Source organism: Saccopteryx leptura, chromosome 3 (genome assembly GCF_036850995.1).
Source record: "Saccopteryx leptura isolate mSacLep1 chromosome 3, mSacLep1_pri_phased_curated, whole genome shotgun sequence".
In the NCBI taxonomy this organism is placed as follows: Eukaryota; Metazoa; Chordata; class Mammalia; order Chiroptera; family Emballonuridae; genus Saccopteryx; species Saccopteryx leptura.
Window position 1 is genome coordinate 16,704,459 of NC_089505.1, and position 22,553 is coordinate 16,727,011.

The following is a 22,553-nucleotide window of genomic DNA, read 5'->3' on the forward strand; positions in this document are numbered from 1 at the left end:
CTTCAGCAGACCGAGTAACCCCTTGCTCAAGCCAGCGACCTTGGGTCCAAGCTGGTGAGCTTTTTGCTCAAACCAGATAAGCCCGCACTCAAGCTGGCGACCTCAGGGTCTCGAACCTGGGTCCTCCGCATCCCAGTCTGACGCTCTGTCCACTGCGCCACCGCCTGGTCAGGCTTCACAAAGCACTTTTAAGTCACCCGAGTATCAAATGTTCTCCTCCATAAGAAACAATAGAATTTTTCCATCTTTCTCCGCTCGACTTTTCAAATCTGTGACATGCTCCACCATTCCCTTTCACACTAGCCAACAGCTCGTTTCAGTCAGTGCTGGTTACTCATGCAGTGCTTGGCCGTATTTTCCCACAACATGAACACGAGGGTGCGTATTTCTACTTGAGCCTCAGCTTTGCTTTTCAAGGCTGGCCTTGTAGGTGGAGTCACTGGGCTTACCCTGTATAAACACATACTCTAGTGCGGTAGGCCCCGGAACACAGGCTCTATCCTTTTCCGCACCTGTTTGATCAACAATCGTATTAATGATGTGTCACAGAAGCATCTGAGCCTGGGATTCTGTAATTCGGGGTCACTGTTAAATTATACTGTCCCGAACTATTTCATGTTTTGGTTTTTGCTTCCTTGGGAATTATACTACTAGGTTTGTTCCTAGCAAAATTACTCCCATTTTCTTCTAGACTCTAGGTTTTCTACAACTGTTGGCTTAAATCAAAATTGAATGAGAATTTCTGATAAAAAACTACCCAAGCCAAATTCAAAGAGGGAAAAGCTTAATTTGCAGTTTGCTGTTCACCGATGTTCTCATCTCCCTGGCTCCTTTAGCAACTGAGGTGGCTGACTTATTCTGAGTATTGGCCCTGGTTTTTTTTTCAGCTTTTTTGCACTACCCTACTGTCATATTCTAAAGATGAAAGCATCTTCCAGTTTCAGCTATTTTAATAGCAAACACTTATAAATTCTTTTGCTAATTATGAGACCATCAAGGATAAAAATAAGGTTAGATACCCCAAAGCTAAATGTGTTCAGGAATGGACTGAATGATTAGAACTGAGCCTTCTCCTACATTTCCTTTATTTAGGTCTAAGTAGGTCTTCCTGCCTTAGTTTAACTCTCAGATCCTATCAGTATTTTAATCTTGTATGCCACCACACTGTAAAATGGAAAGAGATCAACTTATATAATCACTCAGAGATCTTATAAAGTCATCTCAAAACTTGGGGACCTTCTCAAAACAAATTTGAATACAAAAATTATTTAAATTTTTATCAAAAAGCTTAAGGAAAATTGTGTTGAGTATATGAACTTTTAAAACATATTTCTTCCAAAAAACCAACAAAAAAGAGTGGCCTTAAATGACACATTAGAACATGTGGATTTAATTGATACTCTTAGAGCATTACACCCCAACACTGCAGAGTATACATTTTTCAAGTGTACACGGAACATTTTCCAGGATAGACCACATATTAGGCCATAAAACAAGGCTTTATAAATTTAAGAAGACTGAAATCATTTCGGGCATCTTCTCTGACTACAATACTATGAAATTAGAAATCAATTACAAGAAAAATACTGAAAACACAAACATATGGAGGCTAAGTAACATGTTACTAAACATGGGTTAATGAATGGGTTAGCAGTAAGAACAAGAAAGAAATCAGAAAGCCCGCAAAAGGTCAAGATGGCGGCAGCCGGGGCGGGGGTCCTGGGAGTCCGAATGCTGCAAAGGGCAGCCCGGAATATGGTGCCGCTGGGTGCACGGGCAGCCTCCCACATTACCAAGGACATGCTCCCTGGGCCCTATCCCAGGTCCCCAGAAGAAAGGGCTGCTGCCGCCAAGAAGTATAATATGCGAGTGGAAGACTACGAGCCGTACCCGGATGATGGCATGGGGTATGGCGACTACCCAAAGCTCCCTGACCGCTCACAGCATGAGAGGGATCCATGGTATGACTGGGACCACCCAGACCTGAGATTAAACTTTGGTGAACCGATTCACTGGGACCTCGATATGTATATCAGGAACCGTGTGGACACATCCCCCACGCCTGTTTCTTGGACTGTCATGTGTAAGCACCTCTTCGGCTTCGTGGCCTTCATGGTGTTCATGTTTTGGGTAGGGGAGACTTATCCCTCCTACCAGCCCATGGGGCCAAAGCAGTATCCTTATAATGATCTCTACCTGGAACGAGGCGGTGATCCGTCCAAAGAACCTGAGCCTGTGGTTCACTATGAAATCTGAGGCTTCGTGGGCTCTGTGCCCCCTAACTGACTCCCTCATTCCTAGAGACTTAACCTTAAAGAAATCCCTAATAAAACTTAGTGCTGTGGTAAAAAAAAAAAAAAAAAGAAAGAAATCAAAAGCTACCTGGAGACAAATGAAAGTGGAAACACAACCCAAAATCCATGGGACACAGCAGTCCTAAGGGGAAATTCATAGCAATATATATGGCCTACCTCAAGAAACAAGAAAATTTTCAAATTAACATTCTAACCTTACACCTAAAGGAAAAAGAAAAACAACAAAATCCAACATGAATAGAAGGAAGAAATAATTAAGAATTAGAGCAGAAATAAATGAAACAAAAAAATACAAAAAATCAATGAAACCAAGATCTGGTTCTTTGAAAAGATAAACAAGATTGATAAACTTTTAATCAGACTCATCAAGGAAAAGAGATCCCAAATAAATAAAATCCTAGAAACATACAAGCTCCCAAGACTGAATTAAGAGGAAACAGGAAATCTGAACAAATAACCACCAACAAAATTGAAGCAGTAATCAAACTCCCAATAAACAAAAGTTCTAGACCAACAGTTTAGAGATGAATTTTACCATTCAAAGAACTAATACCTATTCTCAAACCATTATAAAAAATTCAAGAGAAGGAAAAACACTCAAGTTCATTTTATGAGGAAAGAATTGTGCTGATTCTTTTGCTAATTATGAAACCATCAAGGATAAAAATAAGGTTAGATACCCCAAAGCTAAATGTGTTCAAGAATGGACTGAATGATTAGAACTGAGTCTTCTACATTTCCTTTATTTAGGTCTAAGTATGTCTAAGCAAATAAAGACATTACAAAGAAAGAAAATTGTAGGCCAGTATCCCTAATGCACATTGATGCAAAAATCTTCAACAAAATATTAGCAAACCAAATTCAGCAATACATTTAAAAAATCATACACCATGATCAAATGGTATTTACTTCTGGGATACAAGGGTAGTTCAACATCTGCAAATCAATTAACATGGTACACTGCATAACCAAAGGGATAAAAATCATATAACCATATCAACAGATGCAGAAAAGCATTTGGCAAAGTCCAGCATCAGTTTATAATAAAAACTGTCAGCAAAGTGGGAATGGAGGGAACGGATATCAACATATAAAGGCCATATACGACAAATCCACAGCTAACATCATATTCAATGGGAAAAAATTAAAAGCATTTCCCTTAAGATCAGGAACAAGAGGATATCTACTTTCATCATTCTTACTCAACTGTGGGAAGTCCTAGCCACAGCAATCAGACAAGAAGAAATAAAAGCATCCAAATTGAAAAGGAAGAGGTAAAACTGTCATTTGCAGACGATATGATACTATACATAGAAAACCAAAAAACTAGAACTGATTAGTGAATTCAGTAAAATATCAGGATACAAAATAAATATTCAGAAATCAGTTGCATCTCATACATCTATAATGAGCTATTAGAAAGGGAAACTAAGAAATGAAATCCCACTTAAAATTGCACTAATAAATACACACATACTGTACACACACACACACCTAGGGATATATTTAACCGAGGTAAAAGATCTGTACTTGGGAAATTATAAGACATTGAAGAAATCAAAAAAGATGCTAATAAATGGAAACCTACACTGTGTTTGTGGATAGGAAGAATATTAAAATGCATTAAATTTTTATGATGTTTTAGTAGAGGTCCATTATAATCAAATAAATAGTATATTTTTGCCCAAATGTCACCTTTTTTTTCCACTTTTTTCTAATGCTGGCTAGGAAAAATGTTGAAACTCTTATTAGACGCTGGGATTCTTAATTTTAGTTCTTGAGAGCTAGATTAGGCCTTTATTATCTTTTTTATTGATTTTAATTTATTGTGCTTACATAGATTCAAGTGTCCCACCGAATTAGATTAGACCTTTAATTTATAAAAAGGGCTTTGTTTCAATAGAATTTCACTAGGCTGGAAGTTTAAAAAATATTTTCATTGTTAATTTTTATATTATGAAAAGGGATTACTTATATAAGGAGAAATGAAATGCTGAAATATTTTAGAAATTATGAATACAAAGACTAAAGAAATTTCTTATCTCTGACCAACACATAAATTCAACTTAGAGAGAAAAGCTCTTAGGCCTAGTTAAAATTCACTATTTCCATCTCTACCCATTTACTGAGGCTTTGTTAAAATCCATTTAAAATATTTAAAAATTTTAATTCACAGAAGTGTAAAGGTGGCACTTTGTCTAATGAGATTTATTAATTGTCCCCTCCATAAGACTGTAGACTCTCTGAAAATGAGGGCCTTTTTCTATGCCAAGACCTAACATAGGGATTTCCATATAATAAAATGCTGGCAATGGCTATAAAGGATACAGACTAGTGGATAAGTTTAAGAATTAATTTAAGTCCTAAGGAATACTTAACCTTTGAAAGTAACTCACATAACACTGATTCATGGACCAACGGGTTCATGGCCTAGGTCTAGAAACAATATCAACCATAGCAAACTGAAGCCAATGATAGAAAACTGAAACTTTTAAGTTTTGGCCACTGACTAATGCTAGTTTCCTGTGTCTCAGAATTTTATTACAGACACTAGTGAAAAGATGTATGCAAATTTTAAAAAACCATTTAAAAATAAGTAATGTTTAAGACATTGAGAAGTAGGGAGACGTACCTTGCACCCTCAGTTAAGCATCTACAGGCCAGAATCATACAGACAGTGTGCGCAGCAGACGGAAGGGCTTTGCTGGGAGCATTAGCTCTGCTAGCCTGGAGTGCATGTTGTTTTGAGTTCTCGAACCCTGGAGAAACTAAGATCCCACTATAAAAGGTATAAAACCACATTTAAACAAGACTCCAAGGTGCAACTGATTTCTCAGAAACCCAATTACAGTCATTATATTAATAAATCCTCTATAGGTGAGAGATGGGTTTTATTTATCCTCAGCCAGCTCTTTTGTGACACTGTCAGTTCACTCATCTGCTCACACATTCTGCATTTACTGTATGTACATCTATCTACAAGAGAACAAGCCCTGTGTGAGGCAAAGAAAAATAGTGAGGTGTATGTAGTCCTTGTCCTCAAGAAACAGTCACACTCATGCTACAAACGTCCAGTTGAATTAACCTACGCACATGTCACAAAATGGAGCATCAGAGAACTTTTTTGTTATTTTAGTCAGCACTCTGTATCTGGTGGACCTGCTGTTCTACATTCAAACACCACCAATGTCTCTTACTTTTAACTTTATTTGGCAAAGCAGCACTGCATAAACTGTTCAGTGACTAGGATACAGCTTACACAGCATGTTAAATTCATTACGTTATCAGCAGCAAATTATTAATAGAAACAGAAGAAATAGTACTGAGCTACAAGTCTATAATTTTTACAGAGAGAAAGAACTATGTCAGTTATGTCCAATCTGAACTGAGTGTTAAGGGACATCACCTGCCATCTTCTTAAATTTTAATATTTACAATTGCTTAGTTTTAAGATAACAAAGCAGCTGATTGTATCTATAACATGCTATTCTATGACACCACATCAAAAGGTTTAGAAAGGAAGCTCATCTCTATTTTCTTAGTAGCATTTAACAGACATCCAAAAATCAAGAATCTCGTGAATGGTGGTGTTATTTGATGCACAAAAGCAATCTCAAAAATTAATATCAGGACAGAATTAAGTGTCTAAAAAAAGAAAATCCACTCCTCCAAATCAATTCACAAACTAAGTTTTTCATTTTGCAGAACCCCTTCATTTAATATTTTTAAGTAAAATGTGGGTATATTAAAGTAGTAACAAATGTATATACTTTGCATCCTTCCTCTACCAATTTGGCTTTTGTGCCTCTTTGAAGAATTAGAATCCCTACAAAATCACACGTTTTCATGCTGAAAATAATAGTGTAACAAAGTCCAAAACAAGCTGTGATGCTGTTGGTTTTCAAAAGCTTTGAGAACTGAGATGAGCAATCCACTGTAATTATATACTGGTCAAGCTGATGTTGCTTTTACAGTTCGTCCCTGGGGGAAAAAGAGAGAAATATGTAAGCAGGAGTTACAGACTGCAAAACCTGGCTTTAAAATGGTTAGATACAACTATTAAATCAGTAAAAATACACGGATTCCAAGCAATATATTATAAAAACAACAACAAAACAGAGCAAACGGTCCCAAGTCCAAGCAATAATGGAAACCAGCCATTTCAGACATCTCTCATGCTAATCCAGAATGAAGTGTGAAACAAAAGGGCCTGCATTCTCTACTTTTTAATTCAGAAGATAACTTTCTTACTTCAGGACCAAAAATTCAGAGAAATTAGTTTTAGATCTAGGATCTTGTTAATACTATTTGTTGTAAGATGACAACTGGAGTATTTAAGAGTTCAAATAAAGTTTTACAGTTACATTCACAAAATTGGACAAAAATTTAGCCTTTTGCTTAGTTAGCAAATGTTGAGTGTGTCAATCTCAACCCAGATGAGAAAAAAACATGACCCAGAGGTATCATACACACACCTGTCAACTGATTGTCAGCCCGGTGTGGCACTGTACCAGCAATGGCCGGTCAGAGGAAGGAAGGAATAAAAATGCAGTCTAAAGTACAGGGTATGGTATGGTATGTAAATTGTACCTCAATAAAGCTGTTAAAAGTAAAACAATAAAGCTACCAGAAAAGCCTTCCTGCCTCATATCTGAGGGTACTCTCGAGTGGCAAAAACATTGTTAAACATTCAAGTACTTTAGGGGTGAAAACGTTTAATGTTTGCAACAAATCTCAAATGATTCAGGAAAAAATATTACATATATGGATATTTATAGAGGGAAGGAATAAGAAAGTAAATATAGAAAAATGTTAATAATTGGTAACTCTGGATAAAGAGAGCCAGGAGTTCTTCATACTATTCTTATAACCTATTGGTAATTAAAAGTTTTAAAAATAGGCCTGACTTGTGGTGGTGCAGTGGATAAAAGCGTCGACCTGGAAATGCTGAGGTCGCCGGTTCGAAACCCTGGGCTTGCCTGGTCAAGGCACATATGGGAGTTGATGCTTCCTGCTCTCCCCCCCCCTTCTCTCTCTCCTCTCTTTCTCTCCACCCCCTTTCTAAAATGAATAAATAAATAAATAAGTTTTAAAAATAAATTTGTAAGGGAGGTAAATAAAGAGCTAAAATTTCCCAGGTAAGTGGAAATTAAGAGATGGTTTTTTTTAATTGAATTCTGTAAATTGTGTAAGAAAATATTTTAAAAGTGACTTCTCCCATAAGCTTCAGTACTGGATTACCTTTTAAATAATAAATCATCAATTCTGTTCCTACTTAATATGTTCTTCTAAATAATTTAAGCACTATATTTCTCATAGGGTAACTTTTCCTTAAAATCATACAAGCATTAAAATATGGGCACTTGCAAAGTACATTCATAAATTCAATTCACTTGTGCTTTTGATATATGAATTGAAGATACTATTATTGTCTTTTAAACAATTTACCACATTTTATTTACCTGTTGCAAGGCATTAAGGATATTGTAAATAAATATCCTATTGTCCAACAACACAGTGCAACATTCCCAAATATCCTCTCCATTTAGAAAAAAAGTTTTTAAAGAAAAAAAACTCAACAAACTGGGTATAGAGGGAACGTACCTCAAAATAATAAAGGCCATATATGATAAGCCCACAGCTAACATCATACTCAACGGTGAAAAGCTGAAAGCTTTTCCTCTAAGATCAGGAACAAGACAAGGATGCCCACTCTTGCCACTTTTATTCAACATAGTACTGGAAATCCTAGCCAGAGCAATTAGGCAAGAAAAAGAAATAAAAGGCATCAAAATCGGAAAAGAAGAAATAAAACTGTCTCTTTTTGCAGATGATATATTATATATAGAAAACCCTAAAGCCTCCACAAAAAAAAAAAAAAAGTAGAATAAACTAATTCAGTCAAGTTGCAGGATACAAAATCAATATAAAAATAATTTGTATTTCTATACACTAATGAACTATCAGAAAGAGAAATTAACATCCCCATTTACAATCGCATCAAAAAGAATAGAATACCAAGGAATAAATTTAACCAAATGAGGTCAAAGAGCTATACTCTGAAAACTATGAGACATTAATAAAAGACATTTAAAAGACACAAATAAATGAAATTATATTCTGTACTCATGGATTGGAAGAATTAGTATTGTTAAAATATCCGTACCACCCAAAGCAATCTACTGATTCAATGCAATCCCTACCATAATTCCAACAGCATTTTCACACAAATAAAACAAATACTCCTAAATGTTGTATAGAACCACAAAGACCCCAGAGCAATAATATTAGAAGAACATCATGCTGGAGACATCACACTTCTTGATTTCAAACTATATTACAAAGCTACAGTGATCACAACAGTATATAGTATTAGCATAAAAACAGATGAATGGAACAGAATAGAAAGCTCAGAATATACCCACACATATATGGTTAATTAATTAAAAAGCCAAAAATACACAATAGGGAAACAGTAATGTCTTCAAAAAATATTCTGGGAAAACTGAATAGCCACATGCAAAAGAATGAAACTAGACCCCTTTCCTCCACCACACACAAAAAATTCAACTCAACATGGATTAGACTTGAACATAGGACTTTAAATCATAAAACTAAACCTACTGTAATCATTTTGCAATATGAACATATATCAAATTATTTCGTACACTTAAAACTAATACAGTGCTGTAAGTCAATTACATCTCAATAAAACCAGAAAAATATATTGTAAAAAAATGTTTAATGATGGGAACAATGCTGATGTCATTTGATGCAATAAAAAAAGAGTAAAAAATAATGCTACTATATGATCTCAAGATTATAAAAAAGATGTACATAGACCTATGGATAAGAGTTAAAAATTACCAAAATATTAATAATGGTTATCCCTGGATTCTGGAATTATGGGTGATTGATTCTTTGTACTTTTTTCTATTTTTATGATGCACATGCATTACTTTGGTGTCAGAAACAGTATTTAAAAAGTTCTTATTTATTGATGTTACAGAGAGAGGAAGAGGGGAGGGAGAGGGAGGGAGAGTTACAGGAACGTAGATCGTTTCCTGTTATGTGCCCTGACCAGGGGTCGAACCGGCAGCCTCTGCACTTTGGGATGACGCTCTAACAGTTATCCAGACAGAGCTCACTAACAGTATTTTAAAAAACAAATAGAAGGAAATGTACAGCACTAAAATTAAAAAAAAATTAAGTTTATGGACCTGAATTTTAACATTTGGGTACCAAAGAAACCAAAAACCTGCCGCCTGTGCAGGTATAACTATGTCATATCCTAACACTCCAAAATCTGTATACCTTTCAAGTTATTAATTTTTCCTAATTTCAAACTCTACATCATCAGATCTTTTGTCTGACTTACATAGATAAGCATTAACAATAAAAAGTGGTATACCCTGGCCCAACCCGTGGTGGCACATGGATAGAATATCAGTCTAGGGCAGTGGTTGGCAAACTCATTAGTCAACAGAGCCAAATATCAACAGTACAACGATTGAAATTTCTTTTAAGAGCCAAATTTTTTAAGCTTAAACTATATAGGTAGGTACATTCCTTATTGAGGTAGCGCCCCACGTGGTATTTTGTGGAAGAGCCACACTCAAGGGGCCAAAGAGCCACATGTGGCTCACGAGCTGCAGTTTGCTGACCAGAGTTTCCAGGGCCCTAAGGTCCCATGTTTGAAACCCCGAGGTTGCCAATTTGAGTGTGGGTTCATCCGGCTTGAGTGCAGGCTCTCCAGCTTGAGTGCAAAGTTCCAAGCTTGAGTGTGGGATCATCAACATGATCCCAAGGTTACTGGCTTGAAGTCCAAGGTCACTGGCTCAGCTGGAGCCCCCAGGTCAAGGCACTTGTGAGAAGCAATCAATGAATAACTAAAGTGCAGCAACTATGAGTTAATGCTTATCTTTCTCATCCCCCCCCCCTCAAAAATAAGTAAGTAGCCCTGGCCGGTTGGCTCAGTGGTAGAGCGTCAGCCTGGCGTGCAGCAGTCCCAGGTTCGATTCCCGGCCAGGGCACACAGGAGAAGTGCCCATCTGCTTCTCCACCCCTCCCCCTCTCCTTCCTCTCTGTCTCTCTCTTCCCCTCCCACAGCGAGGCTCCATTGGAGCAAAGATGGCCCGGGCGCTGGGGATGGCTCCTTGGCCCCTGACCCAGGCGCTAGAGTGGCTCTGGTCACGACAGAGCGATGCCCCGGAGGGGCAGAGCATCGCCCCCAGGTGGGCAGAGCGTCGCCCCCTGGTGGGCGTGCTGGGTGGATCCCGGTCGGGCGCATGCGGGAGTCTGTCTGTCTATCCCTGTTTCCAGCTTCAGGAAAATACACACAAAAAAAAAAATTAAAAAAAAAAAAATTAGTAAGTAAATAAATAAATAAATAAATAAATGGAAAGAAAAGTAGCATACCCTTGCCTGGCCTGTGGTGGCACAGTGGATAACAGACTACCTGGAACACTGAGGTTGCCGGTTCGAAACCCTGGGCTTGCCAGGTTAAAGCACATATGACAAGCAAGAAGCAAGCAACGAACAATTAAGTGAAACAACTTTGAGTAACTACCACCCTCTCTCCTTTCTCTATAAAATCAATAAATAAAATCTAAAAGAAAAGTAGCATACCCTAAATTTCTAGAAAGTCTCTTTAAAATTGTCATATATGTGCTATTTTCATTAGGTTAATAGTTGTATACATTTATTATTGTTATAAAATACATAATTATACATAATATAATTAATTAGGTTAATAACTCTAAGCTACTAACATTTAGTATTATACATTCTAACATTTAATATTACATATTCTTTATAAACAATGGATGTACTATCATAAAACAATTAAAATCCATGCATGTTAGAAAGTTAATAGGCTTTTTGAGGTAATGAAGGCTTTGTACAAAGCATGATGAAAGATAAAAAAAAAAAAGAAAAAGAAAAAAATTTCAAAGCAACAGAATATATCCCAGCCTTTCAAGATGCAAATATGTCATAATGCTGTAACATATGTAAAGAAAGTTAAAAGGGATCATATAGAACAACTTGGAACACATGCTCAATTGGCTACTCTAGGACCTATACTGTCAATCCTAGAAGTGCCCAACTGATTGGTAACACCTTCTCACGCATGCAGCGCGCTTCACGGAAACAGATCAAGTGCTCGTGGAGCAGGGCCCTGAAACACGCCTTAGTTCTGCAAACAGAGTTAACGTATTCCACTGACTCATGTGGTTATTAAAAACAAAACTTACCAGAAGATTAACAAAATATTGTTTTTAATACATAAAATAAATATACTTATGTAAAATAAACTTTTTTCAAGTATGGAGTTTATGAAGGAACTAACAAACTAATTACACTTCCTTAGCCATGAACATAAACCACAAATCCTAGGTCTACAGCCTACACAGCTGCATTCTCTCCTTTTATTCATCCCCCAAATTAAAGGTGACACTCAAGTATAAGAAGCCGTAAATCGACATTTGGGTTTTGGCTTAATTTGGCAGAATTTGACATGCCTACCAGTTCCTTTCAAAATTGTTTCTATCGCGCCTGACCTGTGGTGGCGCAGTGGATAAAGCATTGACCTGGAAATGCTGAGGTCACCGGTTCGAAACCCTGGGCTTGCCTGGTCAAGGCACATATGGGAGTTGATGCTTCCAGCTCCTCCCCCCCTTCTGTCTCTCCTCTGTCTCTCCCTCTCCTCTCTAAAATGAATATAAATAAATAAAATTGTTTCTATCGCATCTCCTTGGCACATGCTCGACCTCACGCGCTCAGAGCACAGCAACCAGCTCTAGGGTTCGTCAGAAAGCTGGGCCCTTAGAAAACTGTACGGGACTCTTAAATGTAGCCACATTCTGTCTTAGCACCACTGCCCTTTCTCAGGACACCACAGCTCCCCTGACTTGCTACAACCACCTACCTCCTGATACTGACTAGTTTTGCCCCTTTCAATTTACTCTGCAGCATAGCCAGCTGTCTTTCTAACTGTGATTCTGATCACGGCCTGGCTTCAACACCGCAGCTGCTCTCTACCGCCCTCCAGGCAGACTTGAAACACACTCCCTCCACAGCAGTGGTTTTCAAGCTGTGTGCAGCAAGAATTGGACTGACCTCTCTTCCCTTAAATCCTCAAATAAAAAAATGACAACAGATGGGGCCAAGTAGCCCAGTTGGTTAGAGCATCGTCCCAATATCCCCCCGGTCAGGGCACATAAAAGAATCAACAAAAGAGTGCATAAGTGAAACAACAAATCCAGGTTTTTTTCCTCTCTCTCAAATCAATTATAACATTTTTAAAAAATTACAACAGCCAACATAATAATAGTTGTCTGGTGTGAATGAATCAAAATTTTCCCTACTTTTTTCTGTCAGATCAGCAAAACATTTCTCGGTGTGCCACAGAATTTTAGTAACTAGTTTGCACATGCTATGAAATGAAAAAAGTTGAAAAGCGCTGCACTACAGAGACACCTTGGAGATAGTGCAGGTTTGGGTCCAGACAACTCACAGTAAAGCGAGTCACGTGAACTTTTGTGTCCCCAGTGCCTGTGTTCTGTTTATACTGTGGTCTGCTGAGTGTACAGTAGTAGCATTATATCTAAAAACAGTGTACATACCTTAACTTAAAAACATTATTGCTCAGAATTGCTAACCATCACTGAGCCTTCAGTGGGTCATGATCTTTTTGCTGATAGAAGGTCTTCCCTCAGTGTTGATGGTCGCTGACTGGCCATGGTGGTGGCTGTGGCAACTTCTTAAAAGAACAATGAAGTTTGCCATGTCAACTGACTCTTCTTCCCATGAACAATTTCCCGGTAGCATGTGATGCTGTTTGATTGCCTTCGGCCCACAGAACTGCTTTCAAAATTGGAGTCGGTCCTCTTCATCCCTGCTACTACTTTCTCAACCAAGTTTATATACTAGTCTATGTCCTTTGTTGTCACTTCAACAACCTTCACAGCATCTTCACCAGGAGTAGATTCCATCTCAAGAAACCCGTCTTCGCTCGTCCGTCCGTAAGAAGCAACTCCTAATCCACTCTCGTTCCATCACGAGACGGCAGCAGCTCAATCCCGCTTCAGGCTCCACTTCCAGTTCTGGTACTGCTGCTGTTCCCACCACACATGCAGTTACTTCCTCCAGTGAAACCATGAACCCCTCAAAGTCATTCACAAGCGTTGGAATCAATTTCTTCCAAATTCCTGCTTATGTGGACATTCTGACCTCTTCTCATGAATTATGAATGTTCTCAATGGCATCTAGAATGGGGAATCGTTTCCAGATTTTCAACTCACTTTGCCCAGATCTAGCAGAGGAATCACTATCTACGGCAGCTATTATCTTTACAAAATGAATTTCTTAAATAATAAGACTTGAAAGTCAAAATTACTCCTTAATCCATGGGCTCCAGAATGGATGTTACGTTAACAGACAGGAGACAATATTCATCTCGTACGTCTTCATCAGAGCACTTGAGTGACCAGAGGCAGGCAGTGAGCAGTAGTATTTTGAAAGGAATCTTTTTCTGAGCAGGGTCTCAACAGTAGGCTTAAAATATTCAGTAAACCATGTTGTAAACAGAGATGCTGCCATCCAGACTTTATTGTTCCATTTATAAAGCACAGGAGGGCCGTAGGGTTTTCTGAATGGTAAATGAGCACTGGCTTCACCTTAGTCACCAGCTGCATTCGCCCCTAACAAGAAAGTCAGCCTGTCCCACTACAAAAGTCTGAGGTGGCATCTTCTTCCAGTATAAGGCAGGCTGTTTGGTCCACACTGAAATCTGTTGTTTGGTGTAGCCACCTTCATTAATGATCCCAGCTAGATCGTCTGGATAACACTGGCTGCTTCAGCTCGCACTTTTATGTTACGGAGATGGCTTCTCTCCTTAAGCCTGATAAACCAACATCTACTCGTGTCACACTTGTGCAGCTCCCTCACCTCTCTGAGCCTTCAGAGAACTGAAGAGTTAGCAGCTCCCCCTGGATTAGGCCTTGGCTTACGAGAATGTTGTGGCTGTTGTATATACAGACCACTAAAACTTGCTCCGTAACAGCAATATGTTGTGTTACTTTCTCATCATTGGTGTTTCCTGGAGTAGCACTCTTAGTTTCCTTGAAGAACTTTTCCTCTGCATTCACAACTTGAGTGTTAGCACAAGAAGCCTAGCTTTTAGCCTATCCCAGCTTTACACATGCTTTCCTCATAAACTTGACCATTTCTAGCTTTTGATATAAACTGAGACAGGCAACTCTTCCTTTCACTTGAAAACGTTCAGAGGTGACTGTAGGGCTATTCATTGGCCTAATTTAAATATTCATATATTCATGTGTCTCAAAGAGAGGGAGAGACACACAACAGTGATGAAGTTAACCATTTTATGTGGATGTGCCTAATGGCACCCCAAAACAATTACGATAGCAACATCAAAAACCACTGATCACAGAACACCGTAACACATACAGTAATAATAAAAAAAGGTTGAAATATTTCTAGAATTACTGAAATGTGACAGAGAGACACAAAGTGAGCAAATGCTGTTGGAAAAATGGCGCTGATAGACCTGCTGGACCCAAGGTTGCCACAAGCCTTCACTTTGTAAAAAAACAAAACAAAAACAGTCCGCCTGTAGCTGCCTCTGCTTCTGTCATAGCAGTTTTCTGGCTCTCTCACATGACTGTAAGTTGTACAAGAATGGTCAGTTTCAACTTCACAGCTGTGTTCTCCTGAATCAGTACAGTGCCTGGCAGAAGGGGCAACAGACAGACACCTAGTGAATTAATGAATTCAGAAGGTCTCAAACTGAGAAATATTTAACCACGAATTACCTTGGAGTCTCTGGTCTCTGGGCATGTCAACTTCCTGTACTGGTTCCCATAATATTTCCCATATTTCTCTGAATAGTCCCTTTAATTAATTCAAAATCTTAGCAGAATACTTTGTTTTTTGCCTGGACCCTGACTTGTATTTTATGAACACAAATATAAATAGCGTTAACTGTTGATGTTGTACTCACTCAAATATCCTATTTTCCAGTACAAATAATTTTTAATATAGCAGTCTTTTTTCCCATTTTGTTTCACCTGTATATTTTTTAAACATGTTCTTCTAAATTGAAGATTTACAATTAAGTAACTGATTATCTTTGTAATTAAAACTACATTTCTGGAGGTAGGAAAATGTACTTAAACAGAAAATTTACAATAAAAAAAATTAGTCCTTCTAGTATAAGAGAAGGGTTTCCAAAGATGCATACATATAAAATTCCTCAGTGTTTTAAAACACCGAAGAACAAAAAGAAAAACGAGTATATATACATTTGAAATATTTGGTAACTGACTGAATAATTATATGTAATTTAAAAATTATTTAAATTTAATATAAATAGCTTAGTTTTATCAGGGGTGGATACAGGTGTTGTGGAAGCCTAAAGCTTATACAATGAGGGTGAAAGGGGACCTCTTTACAAAGAGGGAAAAAGGAAAACTGAAAACAAGACTTCATATAATGCTATGTCTAAGGCCAGGAGGACCCTAGGAAAATAGAGGCCCTGAAACTTAAGTTTCAAGAGCTTCATTAAATGTCCACCTCTGATTATCAAAACAAAATACATTTTTCATTAAATTATAGGTAGAATGTTCAATACTAATGTTTATTGTATATAAAAAGAATGGCGTGACCATGTGGTGGCACAGTGGACAGAGCAGAGCATCAACCTGGGGTGCTGAGGACCCAGATTCAAAACCCCAAGGTTGAGGGCTTGAGCGCAGGCTCATCCAGCTTGAGTGAGGGGTCACCGGCTTGAGAGTGGGAATCATAGATATGACACCATGGTCACTGGCTTGAGCCCAAAGGTCACTGGCTTAAAGCCCAAGGTCACTGGCTTGGCTGGAGTCCCCCAGTCAAGGCACATATGAGAAGCAATCTATGAACAACTAAAGTGCCAGAACTATGAGTTAATGCTTCTTATCTTTCTCCCTTCCTGTCTTTGTCTCTGTCTCTCGCTAAAAACAAAAACAAATATAAATGTAAAACTTATAAATAGAAATCTGAACTCTTACATGATATAAAATTTCTGTGCTTTATACAATACAATTATGCAATAGTATAACTACACTAGAAACAAAGTGAAGGAAGGTTGTAATTAGTTGTTAATAACTATCTGATTCTAACTGAAGAGATAGCTTTTTAATATTTTTTAAAGTGGCTGAGCTCGATTAGAATTCAAAGAAAATAACTTTGTAACTACATTAGGTGAAGAATAAACTGCAATTCCTAGTAAGATATCAAGAAATGGCCAATCAAAATTTAGTTAAAAGTAACTTAGTTTTTAACAAACCGAGTTACATTCATTACCATTTTTGCAATTTAACACTCATTCAAAAACAAAATGGAGAGCTATCAAACTTATAATCAGCATGTTAGTTATTAAGAAAATAGTTATATTAAAATCCTGTCAAATAAAAACAGATTCTAAAATAAGGAAACTGTAAAGCCTTTTTTTTTTTTTAAGATTTTATTTATTTATTATAGAGAAGGGGGGGGAGGAGCTGGAAGCATCAACTCCCATATGTGCCTTGACCAAGGCAAGCCCAGGGTTTTGAACCGGCAACCTCAGTATTTCCAGGTTGACGCTTTACCCACTGCGCCACCACAGGTCAGGCAAAAGCCTTTCTTATTTTGGCATTTAATCCAAGTGGTCTTAGCTAAGGTCACTTTCACTTACTGATCACACTCCTCCCCATGGGAGGAAGTAGGGGAAAGAAAGAGAGGAAGAAGTCTTGGTTTTAAACAAACTATTCAGTTATGCTGAGATGAACAAGTGGGCACCACGATGAACCATGCTGTGCTGAAGACTGAGCTGCATGCTGCTGGACCTTTGGGTGGGTTTGTGAGACCTGGGCACTCCGAGCTTATCGACTCCCCTGAAAACAGCTGGGCCGTCCCGTAAGAATGGCACACAGTTTATCTGTCAGAGTGGCTCTGAAACAACAGCTCAGGATAAACAGGCACAGGCTGTCAGACATCTGTGAACGTGACAGGAAGAGTAATCAAGCTGAAAGGGAGAATGTCCTCTCTCGGACTCTCACACTTTGGAAGACTGGGACAAGAATACCTTTTCCCTTCTTTCTCTTTATGACACTGCTATAAAAGAATAAACAGGACTCAGAATGATGGTCCCTTCTCCTCTCACCAAAGCCTTTGCTTTGTGACCATATAGCGGCTATAGAAATAACTGGTAAATACAGAAACAAGAGTGGCTGACGATAAAATCTCCTTAGTACTAAAACTGTGGCTGAAAGCCTCTTTAAAAAATGCCTTTGTGCCAACCAAGTCTCACCTTCCCTTTCCCAAAGATGTGAGTCAAACCAAAAGAAGGGCAGACTATGCAAAATTTGTCTACATTTTTAATGTAGTGAATTTCTGATGGTGAGATGGAAAGCGAAAAGGCGATAACCAAAAAAGCAGCTCTCGCAGTCTAATGTCTTAAAATCCACACCCTTTCACCTTGCATGTGTGGAAGAAGAAAGAGCAGAAGATAAAATCACTTCCACCTGGACCACTGCTTTTCTTTATCTGTTAAAGGCACGTATATCACTCCCATCAGAGGTTTCATTTTGACACTGCCATCTTGTAGCTTGTCGTACTGCTCCAGCATCTGATTTCCACCTGCAGGACCGACTGGCAATATCAATCTTCCACCAGGCTTTAACTGGTCTATTAGCTAAAAGAAAAAACAAGAAAATCACACACACACACACACCAAATTGTAAATTTTATATTAATAGTCCTTTTACATCTCCATAAACAGCCTTCAGTATCCATAGGGATAAAGTACAATATGCTTTATTTGGTAGACACATACTTTGTTAACCTTATCATCACTCAATTCCCACTTAGTCATTTACTTATCTACCTCTCCTCCTAAACGACAAGTTATTTGATGAAAGGGACTGTGTCTTACTCATATCTACCTCTCCAACTAAACCATAAATTCTCTCACAATGGCTGTGTCTTACTCAGCCTTGTGCCCCTAGCATCTACATAGGACCTGCTGCACTGCAGTGCTCAAACGTCTGAACTGAACACATATGTATTTCAATAGAACTACCCTATTGGAAAGGCCAAGGCTAAGCCAGAAATTCCAATGCCCATCTGCTTGTTTTGCACTCTGTGGTTTGGAGAGAAATGTAGAAATTAGGCAAGGAATCCCTGTCATTGTAGAATTTAGGGCATCACTTGACCAAAGTTAAGGGATCCGCGGTTTTATAACTGAATTTAGGGATGCTGCCACCAAGATGAAGGAAGGTACGGCCAGAGTCTCTCTCCCCCCTTATTTTTAGCTGATATCATTTTTTTTAGCTGATATTATTAAAGTAATTCTTCCAGAAGTATTGTATGAAACAGTGCATGGAATATTTTTTATTTATTATTATTCTTTTAAAATAAAAACTATTTTACTAAAATGTAAGATTTACAGTTTTAAGACAAGCCATTTAAAATGGTCACAAGCTTTTCCTTGAAGGAAGAATCCTACAGTCAAGTCACAATGTTATTAGGGTTGTGATGTTTGTTTAATGTTCCCATTTTGGTTCAATCGAGTGTATCCATCTACAGCCTCTAAATAAAGTTAAACTTTGCTAGAGAGCATATTCTAAAGAACTGGTTAGCTGTTTTAAACCAGTGCAATTAGATGACCGTAAAGGAGAAAGGAGCCCAAAAAATTAAACTGTCTCGCCCTTCAAAAAAATAATAAAGGAAAACACTGCAGCTACCCGGCCCGTCCCCTTCGTTCCCAGTGCTTTCTACTGAAACCACGCTGGGGAAATGAACAAAGGCAGCGAGGGACCACTGCCCCTACACACTGCACAACCTGGTGGTACTTCTAGTCACTGCGCATGCCTGTAACGGAAGCGGGACAAGACATGGATGTGCTAACTGCATGTAGGCACCAAGGGCTGAAGAGGTCTGGGCTTCCATCCTGTAATGTTTCCAAGACGTGTCCATTAAATGCAAACAAAAACGGAAGAAGTCTTGGCAGAACAGAAGTGATGCACAACTGATGACAAGACTGACTTAAATAATATTCATGGCACACAGCCTCGCCCACGTCTAGCTGTTCCTACGGCTGGGGCTTGCACTGCTCCATGCAGCATCTGCTACGGAGGGTTCAATGGTGAGAATCTGCAGTACTGGGGCCCACTTATCTTTCAAAACATGGAAACATGTTCTTTCCAACTTGTCTACATTAGGATAAATTTTGGTCATGAAATGTACTTTCAGTGCTGCCATTGGGTCTTCTTGTGAAAGGAACTGTTCAAGTTGAATAGTTCAAGTCTAAGGGGGACCCTGGAGGCCAGCAATGATCACATGCTGCTCTCATCTGGCTCTGCTTTTTAATGCTGGGAACTGGCTCTCCCAGCAAACGCTGCGTCCCCTCCCTGATAATCAATCCTGCAGGGCAGCCTGGCCACCCAGTCAGATCCCAAGTTCAGCCTCCAGTCTAGATGTAGTGCACAGAATAGTTTAAAAAGGAGCAGCTGAGACTAGCAAGTCTAAAACTCTCCATTCTACATACTTGGCAAGATGTGTGGGTACAGAATTTTCAGTAGAGATCTGTGTCGGTTTATTTCCCTGCCCTGTTGATTCTAATGCTGCTATTCTATAGTCGGATGCCTTTCCGATTAGCAACCCTTAACAGACTACCCTTTTTGTTTTTCTGGAAACTTTTAAAATCTTCTCTTTGTTCTTGATATTCTGAAATTTCATGGTGATATTGTGATTCTTTTTTTCTATTTTTTTTTTAAATTCATTGTACTAGACACTCAATAGATCTTTTGAAACTACAGAATCATGTCCTTCAGCTCTTGGAAATTTCCTTACTTAGGACTTAGGGCTAATTGTTTCTTATAAGAATTTCAAGGCACAGCGCCTCTCTGCAGTCCCAGGCCTCATCTCTGATTTTCCAGGTCCCGATGCCTCCTCCCATTTCGAAGCCTTCCAGAGGTCTGCAGGGCAAACTGCTTCTGCGCTGCTAGTACCCTCTGAGGTCTTTCTGGTTTAACTCCTCCATCCTCCAGAGTCAACTGTTACCTGCTTGCCATCTTCACACACTACTGAGTTCAGGACTGCAGGTCTAATCCCTAGATAGCTGAACATAGTTTGTGTTTCCGTTTCTAGTTGTTTGGAGGTGACATCCAAGAGGAACATTAACATCTTTACTCTGTTTTCTTAAAACTGGAAGGCCCCTTCGGCATGTATAAGAGACCCTATAATACTTACATGTGCTTCTATGTTTAAAATACTGTAATTCTGAGCTAGAGTGAGAAATGTCCTTCAGGATCGTCTCAGGGTCTTACTGGAGAAAACAAGTCCTGACCCAAGCCCCTTCATTTAAACGCAGCTCTATTTCAGATTTTAATTGTTTCTACTAGACTGCCAATCTTTTTTTGATTAAAAAAAAAGATAACTGATCATGTATTCATATAAAAATTATTTGAGTTCTTTATGACTTGTATACCTTCTTACACCATGTTAATACTTCAATTAAAATGTGTTAAAACCATTAGTTTAGTCTTAAAAAAAATAACAGAGGCAGACACAAAAAGTGATTTTCCCAAACTCATTTAGCCAGTAAGTAGCAAGTCAATGATCAGAATCAACTCCCCAACTTTCAGCTTCTCATAGCGGATCTAAACATACAGAAGAGCCCTCCTAGGTTGGGGAGTGGATGAGACTGGGCAGAAGAGAAAGTGTCACTGGCCAAGAACTCTGTAAAACTCACAGGCAATAGAAATCTAAGATTCTAGTGACCTTAACCAAGGATTTTAAGGGATGACATAGTTTACCAGTCTTACAAAATGAAAAATCAATTTTGTATTTAAATATGTCCTTGACTATTATATACAATACTGGAATATCCTTCCCTCTCACTGCAGCAATGCAAAGTCTCCTGCTCTGAATATCAGTTCAAGTTCTATTCCTGTATGAAGCCCCCTTGACCACTCTCCAAAATTCTTTTGCTACCTTAAACTCCTACAGAAAGATTTTCTTTTTCATTCAATATATATCCTATGCTAATGATCTGATATCACATCACTAATTTCCCTGTTATATGTATGACACATCTCTTCTAGAATCTAAGCTCTGTGAGGGTGAAATGTATGACAAGTACTTCCTGGTCTTTCCCAGGCATATTCTGGTATTTAATAAAACACCAAGTGATTACCACGTCCTGAACTCCAGAGGGATGTTCCCAATTCCATTGGCAGACTAGTTCTCTGCTAGATCAAATGCTACTTCAAAACACAGACATGAGCTGGGGTTTAGTAATCTTATGTCATTTATATAACTGTTTGCGTATGGAAAACATTTCTTACTAACCATAACTGAGAACACACGACATAAAAGTCTGATATCTTGAACATCATCTAGAAGTCATTTCTCTAGAGCTCTGAGCGTTTTGGTTGACTAGAGCACACAAACACAGACGAGAACAACTCACTGCCTGAGGCACGACGGGGGCCGCAGCGCCCACATGGATGGCGTCGTATGGGGCCTCTTCCGCATAGCCCATTCTTCCATCCCCCACTGGAAGGGAAAATCAGGCTTTTAATACCTGTCCAGATAGAACTACCTCGTGTGAAAATTATACAGCAGAAAGGATAGTCTTTTAAAATAAATGATGCTGGGACAACTGAATATTCATATGGAAAAATATGAGCTTGGACCCCCGCTTCATACATGCACAAAAATCAATGTCAGGAAAATCAAAGACCTAAATGTGAAAAGCTAAAACAATAAAGCTTCTGAAAATAATATAGAAGAATTATTTCCATGACTTCAGCGTAGTCTTAAGCAGGACACAGACAGGGCTGGAAAAAACTGGTAAGTTTGGCTACATTAAAATTAAGTATTTCTATTTATCAAAAAAATACTAATATAAGAATGAAAAGGCTCGCCACAGAGTGGGAGAAGGGGTTTAGAATATGCACAGAGATAATGGATGTTTTCTCTAAGTCTATGTACTCTGATTGACCAATGCCACTGTTAAATTTGTCTAAATAAAAAAAAGAGAAAATGAACTAGTCTCTATAAGTCCTACAAATTGAAGAAAAATGTAAACAACCCAATATCTGAACAGACATTCCACAAAAGAGGAAATCCAAATGGCCAAACATATTTTAAAAAGTGTTCAGTGGCCCTGGCCGGTTGGCTCAGCGGTAGAGC

At 38.5% G+C, this 22,553-nt stretch overlaps 1 protein-coding gene and 1 pseudogene across 3 annotated transcripts in view; one reads left to right on the plus strand and one right to left on the minus strand.

Moving 5' to 3' along the window:
* The first annotated feature begins 1,659 nt into the window (after nt 1-1,659).
* On the plus strand, nt 1,660-2,377 carry LOC136398734 (NADH dehydrogenase [ubiquinone] 1 beta subcomplex subunit 8, mitochondrial pseudogene; annotated as a pseudogene).
* A 3,127-nt stretch (nt 2,378-5,504) lies between these two features.
* Nucleotides 5,505-22,553, minus strand: part of PCMT1 (protein-L-isoaspartate (D-aspartate) O-methyltransferase) — a 45,691-nt gene continuing 28,642 nt past the window's right edge. The window contains exons 6-9 of one of the 3 annotated variants that reach the window (XM_066373013.1): nt 21,829-21,914; nt 17,879-18,048; nt 7,920-8,063; nt 5,505-6,296 (exon numbers count right to left, since the gene is read on the minus strand). In XM_066373013.1, the coding sequence (XP_066229110.1) occupies nt 6,284-6,296; nt 7,920-8,063; nt 17,879-18,048; nt 21,829-21,914 (413 nt within the window). In that variant the 3' untranslated portion in view covers nt 5,505-6,283. Of the gene's footprint in view, nt 6,297-7,919; nt 8,064-17,831; nt 18,049-21,828; nt 21,915-22,553 lie in introns of all 3 variants that reach the window. The other 2 variants (XM_066373014.1, XM_066373015.1) reach the window with 2 other exon arrangements.